This window comes from Thunnus maccoyii, chromosome 7 (genome assembly GCF_910596095.1).
Source record: "Thunnus maccoyii chromosome 7, fThuMac1.1, whole genome shotgun sequence".
In the NCBI taxonomy this organism is placed as follows: domain Eukaryota; kingdom Metazoa; phylum Chordata; class Actinopteri; order Scombriformes; family Scombridae; genus Thunnus; species Thunnus maccoyii.
In genome coordinates, this window is record NC_056539.1 from 10,507,969 (window position 1) to 10,519,006 (window position 11,038).

An 11,038-nucleotide genomic window follows, 5' to 3' on the forward strand; every position below is an offset into this window, starting at 1 on the left:
AAGATCACTTTAGTCGAATGCATTGCATACGGTAAGTCATCTGAGGAAGATGTAACTTCGATGGTATCTCTGCCTGAAGGCTAAATAAAGGAACACAGACCGCATGAAATTCTGGTGAGCTTTATCTTAACATATCTACCAACGTAACTTCGTTTGTAATGTTTGTTGTGTCTTTGATAGAGGACAGTAACACAACTGCATTGATAGAGGAGACAGACGTGCAATGGATTCTAAATCTCTTATCATGCTGTGTAATAAACCAAATGTACAGATTTGACACACTGCATGTTAATGTCAGTTGTGTCAGCAGGTTAATGCAGTGACATAAATGTCATCTCTCTTATCAGCCATGGTGCATGTGTCACAGAGCTACTCTGACTGGAGCTACTTGTACTTATGTAAATGTTATCAGACAAAAACTTGCATTTGAAAAGATGAGAAGTTCAACAGAGCATTGTACCTCCTCCTCGTGTTAGCCAGAACATCTCCTGTACACCGATGGCTGAGGTGAGTTCCGAGTTAGGAAATTCCCATTAAGTAATTCTGTCAAAAAGAAATGTGCTGATTTATAATAGGAATAACTTTTGTTTATAGCGGCTGAGTGGGTTCTCTGAGATTAACAAAGATGAGCTGAGATGAATCTCTCCTCAACCATTTGGAAATGCATTATTACACTTCTCCTACTTTTTTCCATCAAGTGTGAGTATTACAGTATCTGTCTATCTGTCCACATTCATTTTACTATTGACTGTTTCTCTCTGGTGCAGTTCAGTCCCTGATGCAATGTGAAAACTGTATTACAGTTTGGTAGCTGTGGTGGTTTTGAGTTATAAACCCTGTTTTTGCAGGTCTGACCACAGTGGTAAGTTAAAAAAAAAAAGTGTTTCAGTTTCTTGAAAAATCAAGTACTCAAGGAAAGAAACACATTTTTCCTTGACCCTCTCTTTGTAAATGCTCTTCTTCAAAGCTAGCAGTAGAGATTGGCAGGAAGAAAAATGGGAGGAGATGGGACAGTTTTTGATGCAGGTCCTGAGTCAAAGAATTGCATTCCTGACAGGATTATTGCACAAAACTGTATTTCACAATGCAGCAGTTATTCATATGTCAATTTTAATAATTTAATCTACTTATAAAACCAAATATTTTTTGATGTCTCTTTCTCAATCTTGGGCTCAAGTGCTATGAAAACCTGTGTATCTTACTTTTCTGGACAGGGTGCCCTCTGCTCCTGGCTGGCTGCCATCACTTCATCGCCCATGGCTACCTGACAGTCAAGCCAGCCCCACCCATCCTCATGGGTTCAAACCTGACAGTGTACTGCCACATCAGTGAATGTAAAGAGGGGTAGGAATGTTAGTAATATAACAATATAATGATATAATACCATAATGTGTTCTGTCTCTATGCTTATTTTAAAAGATCATTCACAGATTAAAAGACGTGTTATGTTAAACATATGTTTTATGTACTCCCACATTCCTCATGAGAATAACTAAAAAGTTTTGTTCATGCAGTTGTGTTACTGTCTTCCAGGACCAGAATATCCCTGGAGGTGAATGGTGAGACTGTGGATCCTGGGAAGAGAGTAAATTGCACTACAATGATATTCAACCTGTCCAGTGTCAAGATGCCGCTATCTGCTGTGCTGTGCAAGCAGAATCATCAGATCGTCAATGGACTGGACCTACGTAGTGGGCGTATGTAGAGTTGGTTCTCTCTATTTAAAAAGAAAAGAGAATATTTGAGGAGAGTTTACATGCAAATACAAAATTACATACAATCAGACAATACAAATTTACACATAATTAGTCTTTGTAAAGTACTTAATAGTCATCATGGTGATTTAAATGTTGCTAGGGTGTTCTGGGTGGTTGCTAATCTGTTTTTTTAGGTTGTGTTTAGGTGGTTGTCAGGGCATTTGGGGTGGTTGCTACGGTGATTCTGCTTGGTGATCAGGGTGTACTTCATTTCTGCTAGTTTTCTGTAGTCACACATCAGTCTGAGGAGATCCACGCCTGTGTATGAGACTAACTGGTGACTCACACCTGGCCAACACCAGTCACAGCTGTTCAAACCCGTTTGTTCTGAAAGAGAGAACAGAAGCAGTAATGTTCAAACAATTCAAGTTCAAACTCGTACTGGTACCGCCTATATATGGATGGACACCTGACATAGCACAGCGATAACATTAATATGTGTTCAAAAGTATCAAAAAGCCAGAAAAAGCATAAAACTTGATTTCTCAAAAGTTTGGTGGTAAATTTAAAGTTTGAATGACATTTACATCTTAGATTTTGAAGACGCTATAGAACCCTTAAAGGATTTACATGTTTCCCAATTAGCTCATATTATTCTCACTAGGAGAAAGTCATAGCGCACTATTTGTCAATGAGCCACATGTTTCCATTTATAGGCTACTGTGTGTGTATGTGGGAACAGTAGTGTGTAAAAAAACCACAGGTGAAAGATAGTATTACTTTGCATTTCTCAGCAGTCACATGAAAATAGCCATGACAAATTTCTTTTGATTATTTTTCTATTTTTTCCCCCACACACTGCCTTTGAAAGTCCCTCCAGATAAACCCGAAAATATTATATGTGAAACAGCAAAGAAGTCTGACTTAGTAAACTGCATGTGGGAGAGAGGACAGGAAACACATCTCTCTACTACCTACAACGTTTCACTCAACAGGTACAACAGGTACATATATATATATTCATATATATGCTTTTGACCTCAGCAAACCTAATTTTTAATGCATGTCTTATTATCAGAGAAAATGGGACCCACATTCATTTAGATCGTATCCAGGATGCTAAAGAAATCTCCATACCACGAGCAATGTTAGCTGATAACACTAAATACCAGTTGATCATCACTGCTTACAACCTCTTGGGAGCATCACAGTCTGATCCATTTACTCTCTGCATAAAGGATATAGGTAAGTTCTCACTTCCGTAACCCATAAACACATATCTTTATGAATGAGTGAATATCTATGTACATAAGCATGCTTTCTATTAGATTTTCTTTATCTGAATTATCTGGTATTCTCTTGAGGAATTAATCATCCTGTGAACACTCAATTGTTCCAACATCATTTTGACTAATTTTACCTGGCAATCAGGAAACTATCTCTCTATTTTTCATATATTTCTTTGAAGTGAATCGTTTCACTCCTGCCTCAGGCCACCTTTGTGGCTATTTCAGTGAAGTTTTGACGTCTGTCACAACAGCCCTCACCTGTTGACTCATCACAGATTTATTCATTGATTTTGAATGATTTGGCTGCAGTGCACTACACACAGTCACTGTAACTTCTGTACAGTATTCTTACACTATATATATATTCTTCTCTTTTGTAGTTATACCAGAGACCCCTCATATTATGCAGATACAGTTTGGGAATAATTCCATAGCAGCTATGTTGCAGTGGAAAACTGAGTCCTTCCAGCATCTCAAGTCCTGCGTCAGGCTCCGCAAAGATAACGGCTCCTGGGTAAAGTGATGTTATGACATGTTTTTTCAAACAACAGTCTCTACTAAGCAACCGTGATGTTTTTTGTTTGTTTGTTTTTTTGCATCAGCCTTTATCAGGCAGTGTGCAGGTGATGTTTTGATGTTTTGCAGGAAGTGAGGGAGGGAACAGAGCTCAGTGAGGGTTTGATACAAGTGGATGGCCTGGAGCCTCTGACAGAATATGAGTTCCAGATGAGAACATGTAAGTCAACATCAGGACTGACACATACCAGCACATCCAGGTCGACCTCCAGCAGAAGGTCACTCTGCAGCAAATGGAGCCCATCTGAGAGCATGAGAAGTCCCGGAAGAGGCAAGCTCACAACATTAACCTCAAAATTCGTGCTTATCATGTAACAGAAGTGATGTGAATGTGATAATTTTTGAGTTTTTCGTCACTCATACACAACTTGTGGTCAAATTTATCTTTAGGCCCATCTCAGCAGCTGCATGTGTGGAGGATATTAGGCAATCAGACGACAAATGCACAAATGTTGACTGTTTTGTGGAAGGTAATGTGTCATAACTATGCACTGGCTCTGGCTTTTATATTGCTACTGCTGATTTTGTAACACAAAGGTACAACAAATACCATCTTTATAAGTTGATTTAGTTATACACAGAAACTCTGATTACTCACCAATGAAACGTACTCGTTGGATGTTGTAGAGAAATAAACCTTTAGTGATGGATGGACTTCTTCCCCCAGCCTCCACCTCCGGAGGATTACAGCGGCAAGGTGCAACAGTACAAGATCTTCCTGGGTCAGAAACAGGAAGAGCCCTGCTCTGCTTCTCTGAGCCGGTACTCAGTTAGGGTGCCATCAGAGGTTCAAGCACTGAGTGTCAGTGTTGTCACCTTGTATGGAGCCTCTCCACCAGCTGATGTGCCATTCAGACACTCAGGTACAGATATATTACACCTAGAAGACAAAACTTAGTTAAACAAGGTTGCTCAATAAAGTGAAATCCATGTTGGTGTCTCACTGTTTAGGTGTGCTTGGACCTGCTCTAAGAGAGCTGGCTCCTGCAGCTAACGGCAGTGCTGTGCTTGTCTCCTGGTCGAAGACTGAACACTGGTCAACATCTGGAGGAGAGCTGTTGTACTATGTGATAGAATGGACGAGTGTACCTATGGCAGAGCTGCAGTGGCAAAAACTGGACAAAGATCAAAAAAGCACCTCTATCACAGGTACAGAACATTTAAGATTCAGGCACATGTTCACACAAAAACACATATACATAAAGTTAAATAAAACAGAACGTGTTGTATCAGAAAAGCCCCTGAATATTCTTCCCATAACTAGATTTATGAGTATAAAAGACAGAAGGGCTTCAACTAAGACCCAGCATTGGCCTCTTGTGGGCAGATGGTGTATTACACCATGAACTTGATATTCTTAACACAGCTGAAGCCAAAATTCATAAGCAAAGTTGAATATTTGTGAAATATAATCGAGGTCATGCTGAAAGGGTTTAGTTTTCTTGCATTGTTTCAGGTCTGACTGCGGGTGTGCGGTACAATATCTCTCTATATGCTGTGACCAGCAGAGGTGTTAGTGCTCCATCATCCAGCCTCGTCTACTCCAAAGAACAGAGTAAGATTCATATATTCAAGATGCCCCCAGAACAGTTTATCCCAAGAATTTTAAATGTATAGTCAACATCTGAGTTTAACATGTGATAAACTCGCTCACTACCCTCTCTCCATCTCCTTCACTGTATGTGTTGCAGAGCCAGTGTCTGGTCCCCACATGTCAGTGCTGGTCCATGAGAACGGGCGGATCCTGATCCAGTGGGACGAGCTGGCTGTAGATCAGCGGAGAGGCTTCATCACAAACTACACCATCTATATCAAGACGCTGCACTTCAGCAACACAGAACTCAGAGGTGAGCAGATCTGTCCTCTGCATCAAGTCAGATTTCTTATTCTATGAGCACCATAAACAAAATCCCTCTGTCCTCCATGGGGTGGCAGCAAAATCTCAGACAGTAATTTTATAACCTGAATTATCCTGCAGTCAGCCCCATACCTGGCTACATACTAATAGAGATGAGTGAAAAAATATGTATTCTTGTTATTTGGATCCAAATACATTACATTTATAATCTTTGGTGCTTAACATGCTCTGGTAAAATAAATTTACTGCATGTTTGGAGGAAATACAACTTTGCTGTGAGTCGTTTCCTGTTCTTGAACATCAAGAAGACTGCTTTGGGGTTCATTGAACCATATGTTTGCGTGTGTACTTTACCTTGGTCAGACCAAGGCTGTCTAGCACGCCCATGTGTATCCACATGTGTGGGAAATTATACTGTATATGCCGCATTATGCATATGTTGTGTCTGAGCACACCTAACTGTTACATAATGGAAAGTGTGCAACCAGCATTCCATTGATGCTCCCCTCCCACAAAGCTTCAGTGCATCAGCAGGGTTTTTTAGCTCTCACTTCCAGTAACGTGGTGAAAATCAAGGGTTATACTGCTGATGCTTGTTTTATTTTTTTTGTGATCAATTATTGATTGTAATTTCCACACAACAGCCAAATACAATAGGCACAACAGTGACAATATAAGGGGACAGACTACAACAACAAAGACAATCCAGCCATTGGAGCATTACATATATTACAGCATTGATTTAAAAAAATCATCACCATACATTAAAGTTTTGGGAAGTAATACTCATTTTTGTAGTCTTAAAAAGCCTGACAAAGTTTTAGACAATGACTGAAGAACGTAGATGTTCAGTAGTGAGCACGTTGATGTTTCAAACACTGGTTGTCATCATTTTCACCGTGTCTTCGGTGAATCATAGAGTTTTCTAGAACTAGCTTTAACCACAAACAGGATGCCATGTGGCTACATACACACATGCAGTCGTAAGGCAGTTGCTAACCAGCCACAGTCATACATTATTTCTGGAACTCCATAGTGAAGATACCTGAGAATTTACCTTTTCCTCTTTCTGGTGTGACATGTATGTACGTACTGATCGCCACTGCTCTTCCTTTAAGTAATTTCATCTGACCTTTTACTCAGAATTACTTGAACAAGATATCTTATTCTCATGCTACTTTTGCAGTTACTTGCAGTATATCTGAAAACATAATTCATTGTCAGCATGTGGTGATAGTCTAGTCTGTCTGGTGATAGCAGTTATGGCTGGAGCACACTAATAAAATCATGAAAGACATGAATATTCATGTTCTTAGGCTCTCCAGCAAGTTCAATTTCTAAAGACAAACTCAGGGTGGAAAATTAGATGATAGGGCGTAGAACTAAACATTTTCCATATCTGACAAAACAATCTCACATCAAGGTCCATTTAGAAGTTGTTCTGGAGCTTTCAAACGTACCACGAGTTTGCTCAGTTGTCATGGAATTGCAGATGTTCAGATTTCCATTTTTCTGAGCACTTTAGGGACTTCATGCCCATGTTGGCTTAAAAGTTGAGATTGAAAGTTCATTCTGGACCTTGGTAATGATTGTTCACAAAACACTCATATCACAAGGTCCATTTAGAGATTGAGATTGTTTGTGTTGTTTCCACGGTCAAAACTGATTCATGCCACTAAAATTCTACATAGTATCATGATCACTGCAGCTGCTCAATTTCAGTAGTTATTCTTGCCAATATTTGCATATTGTGCTACTTTCATAAAGACAACCCTGATGGTCATTTGCTCCTTTCTCTCCAGAGACAGTTTCTGCCCTCGGCCCCAGACAGTTATGGCTCAACTGTTCTGAAGGAGCTCTGGGTCTCCAGCTGACTGCATCCACCTCAGCAGGAGAAGGACCGCGGGGGAATTTGATCTTCTCTCAGCCTGCAGCCCCTGCAGGTCAGTCACCTGCTGCCATGCTATTGGCCCACTTATTAAACCTGTTAAACCCGTAAAACTATTTTCAAAATTTTCTGACAGCTACTCAACTGTTGTGTCTCTCCTTCCTCGTCTCCTTTAGTTGGCACAGTGATTGTGATTGTTTTCATCATTGCCTTCTTCATAGCGATCATAGCCAACCTGATGTGCTGGAGCTGTGTGAGAGAAAGGTATTATTGAACAATATTTGTGCTTAAATGTGATTGTTTCATCAAAACAGACATCATCTATTATATATTATATTCTGACGATAACCATAATTTTCATTTCTTCAGTATTCTTCTGAGTATGCATTAGGTTTTGTTTTACTAGTATTGAGGATGGATACCTCTGTGGCTGATTTCATGAAATGTCAAACCACAATATAAGCGTATGAACCTAAAACCGCACGATTAACGTGAACAGAAACCTAAACCCTGTAGCCAAAGCTGTATTAGTTTTGGACAAAGCACATCAATGTGATCAGTGGTTTTGGCTGTGGAGATGCTGATTTTGTGCATCATGCATTTTTACATTGTCAGCATTAGTAATACACACATCAAATGAGTCAGTGGCAGAATAAAGCAGAAATTTTCTAAATGACTAAATCTGATAATAAACTATTATTATCAATACTGGAAAACACTTTCAACACCTAATTGTCGTTTGATCTCAGGATTAAACAGAGATGCATATCTTGGGGACCTTCCTGGCTTGTTGAAAACTTGCCAAAGCCGGGACACAGTAATGCCATCAGACTGCTGGAGGTAATTAAAGCAAGCTAATGAAGCTGGCTGTGTTGACAGTCATACTTCCTTCTTTTTTCTATGAGCTACTATTATCACAAGCTCCAAAACAGCAACTGCAACAACTCCATGAACACCAGCAATAAGACCAGAATCACGTGCTAGCAAAGTCATAAAAAAGAGAGAAACCAGTTTCCTTCACTGCTCTCAATACTACTACAATAAAATTTTGAAATATGATAAAAATTGTACATAGTCTCTAGAGGTTTTACTGGTCTGGACTACAGTAGGAAGTGGGGTCAGTTGTTACTTCCTGCTTTCACTTTGCAGCATGCAGCTACTTTGTTTTGATGTCAACAACTGTGAGCAACTGTGAGCTCCTGTTAGTGAATATTAAAAATATTTTTGTTTGGTCTCCAGCAGGGCGGAAGTGAACCATCATTCTCATCCACCCAAATTGACCCTCCGCTGTCCCCCATCAGTCTGGTCTCCCAGGAGGACAGGGAGGATGTGTACCCCATTGTCCAAGTCGAAGCATCCCAGGTTGGATCAGCAACCCAACGACCTACAGTGGAGACGCCTTTACTGGAGACCAATCCCAAGTCTGCTGACAGCCAGCTGGAACATGTCTGCTACAAACCGCAGACTGCTGCATCTGCTCCACAAGAAGAGGAGGTGAAGGAGGCCGAAGAGGAGCAGAGGGACATGCCAGCATGCAGGGAGGAAGACAGGTGTTTAAATGTATTCGGAGAACTATTTGGAGGCTTGCTGTCCGGTGTGGAGGTGGATTTTTCCGATTCACCTCGTGGGCTGACTCTCGGCTCTGTTAATCATCTTTTGTGGCCTAAACCTCCTGAAACAGCAAATGTTCTGAATAAAGGCTTCTTACTTGGGAGGAGGGGGGCTGAGAGTAATGTGGAAGTGGATTCCCCCTCTGTGGATTTACAACAGGCTGAAAGAATGACTCCTGACCAGGTGGACACTTGTTTGTCTCAGTATACAATTGAGACAGCACTGACTGGTGATTACTTCCCTCAGGTTTCTGCTGTCAGAATCAATACAACCTGCGACACACAGAGGTAGTGGGGACACAAACAGGACAATCTGCACTACTAACTTGACTTTTAAGAAAGCATTATCTCAACATCACTTCACCTCAAGTGATGACGTCTTTGTGTGTGTGATCAGAGAAAATCCTACTTCAGGTGATCTGTAACTGCAATCAGCACTGTTAAAAAACAAGTTATTAAATGAATTAAAAAATGTAATGAGTTTGATTTAAGCATGTAGAAATTCCTTACTATAATAACTTTGTTGTGACACCACTCTCTATTAAGACTTAATTAACTAATGGTTTTGTCAGTGTTTAATTAATTATTTATTGATGCTTTAAAGATCAGTAATAAGTCATTCATGAGGACGGCATTTGGGTTGCTGTGTTGTGAAAAATCCCTTTGGCTGGTCTATACTGTATCCTCCTGCAGCTGAACTTTCTTTGTTTTTCTATTGAGCTCTTTAATACACCAAGAGTCTTCTTGGTGTATTAATGGATACACTTCTGGAAAAGACCTGTTTCAATGTTCATATAAGCACCTGACTATTGTTCTAAGACAGACTTGAAATAACGTGAAGCTATCCTTTAATAAAGTACCAGTTTCTTACTTTGTAATAAGCCATCAGGTTTGTGGTTACAAATGTTAATAATTCATTACTTATGTTTTTCCACCACAATAATTCATCAAGTCTGCAGATATAACTGTTAATTTAGATTGTTGATACATGGATTTTTATATAGGGTAAGTGGTCAAACCATCTATTGGGGGGGGTCTTCCTGATTAATCCAAGAGCTAAAAAAACAGACTAAGCTAGTGTCAAGATATGCCAACTAGGCCTGCAACTAACAACTGTTTTTATTATTGATTGATCTGTTGATTATTTTATCGATTTGTTGTCAGAAAATTGTAAAAAAACTTTGCTTTGTTTCCCAAAGCCCAAGATGATGTCCTCAGACGTTGTCTTTGGTCCCGATCAACAGCCCTCAAACCAAAGATATTCAGTTTATTATCATAGAATAGAAGCTGGAATCAGATAATTTGGACAGTTTTTCTTTAAAAAATGACTTAAAATAATAAATTGATTCTCTAGATTGTTGGGAATAAATTTTCTGTTCACTGACTTATCGATTAATCAACTAATCGTTGCAGCTCTTTACCAACCAAAACTAATAACTGGCTTATTACTGATAGGTCATTAATTCATTATTTATTAACCATTGATAAAGCCAGCTACAACTTATACACCTTATACTTATTAAGTATGTCTTATGAATAGAAAATGGTACCTTTACTGTATGTTGAACCATCTGAAGTGAATGTACATTCAAAGTGAAAAAGTACATCTCATAATTTACATGCCAGTATTGGGTCAAAATATAGGTTCTGTATTAACAACTGAGATGTGCCTCTGCTTTTTAAATACTAGGGTGTGACCTCTGTATGTTTCTAAAGTCAGCCATCCTGTTTTGTGAGCATGTGAAATGAAGCTGTGAGTGAAATTATTCCAATACACAACCAAACCAAAGTGAGTTGGGGGTTTCCTTGTTACAGATAGCAGTAGAGTAATCTGCTCCTGAATCTACCTTCACGTCATACATGCACCACCTGCAGTTGTAGGACTTCCTGAGAGTTGTCTCACTTCCTCCTTGACATCTAAATTTCAGGATGGTTTCCATTCAGAGGCTGCAGTTGTAAAACATCCCCAAGCGCCTCACTGTCTTTAAAAATATACTGACGCTCCACGCAGTTATTTTATTAACCCTGAGCCTAGTATATTGTGTTTGTACATCTCAAAGTGAAATGTGGTACAGCTAAAGGGGAAGTCCCTCACTGCACCACATGGGGATATGTTGGAG

At 39.6% G+C, this 11,038-nt stretch overlaps 1 protein-coding gene and 1 long non-coding RNA gene across 4 annotated transcripts; one reads left to right on the top strand and one right to left on the bottom strand.

Annotated features, from left to right (window-relative positions):
- The first annotated feature begins 415 nt into the window (after positions 1 to 415).
- Positions 416 to 10,664, top strand: il23r (interleukin 23 receptor). Its single transcript, XM_042417556.1, has 17 exons — positions 416 to 507; positions 595 to 699; positions 1,215 to 1,344; positions 1,534 to 1,697; positions 2,569 to 2,692; positions 2,776 to 2,942; positions 3,367 to 3,500; positions 3,632 to 3,833; positions 3,953 to 4,032; positions 4,230 to 4,425; positions 4,514 to 4,711; positions 5,019 to 5,117; positions 5,254 to 5,409; positions 7,223 to 7,363; positions 7,485 to 7,572; positions 8,058 to 8,148; positions 8,548 to 10,664. The coding sequence occupies exons 2-17, from the start codon at positions 636 to 638 to the stop codon at positions 9,208 to 9,210; spliced, it is 2,697 nt and encodes an 898-aa protein (XP_042273490.1). The 5' UTR covers positions 416 to 507; positions 595 to 635; the 3' UTR covers positions 9,211 to 10,664.
- Positions 461 to 4,238, bottom strand: LOC121900960. 3 transcript variants are annotated; one of them, XR_006097148.1, is made up of 5 exons: positions 4,161 to 4,203; positions 3,751 to 3,806; positions 1,613 to 2,084; positions 1,203 to 1,317; positions 461 to 543 (listed from the first exon to the last, which is right to left on the bottom strand). It is a non-coding gene; the product is annotated as an uncharacterized LOC121900960 (long non-coding RNA). The 3 variants fall into 3 exon arrangements; XR_006097149.1 differs by lacking the exon at positions 3,751 to 3,806 and having other exon boundaries at positions 4,161 to 4,238; XR_006097147.1 differs by lacking the exons at positions 3,751 to 3,806; positions 4,161 to 4,203 and having other exon boundaries at positions 1,613 to 2,616.
- Positions 10,665 to 11,038: the final 374 nt, after the last annotated feature.

Coding starts and splice junctions, on each gene's coding strand:
- il23r (XM_042417556.1), top strand. CDS start 636: ATGAATCTCTCCTCAACCATTTGGAAATGCATTATTACACTTCTCCTA. Junction 3,501..3,631: donor GCAAAGATAACGGCTCCTGG/GTAAAGTGATGT, acceptor GATGTTTTGCAG/GAAGTGAGGGAGGGAACAGA. Junction 5,118..5,253: donor CGTCTACTCCAAAGAACAGA/GTAAGATTCATA, acceptor TATGTGTTGCAG/AGCCAGTGTCTGGTCCCCAC.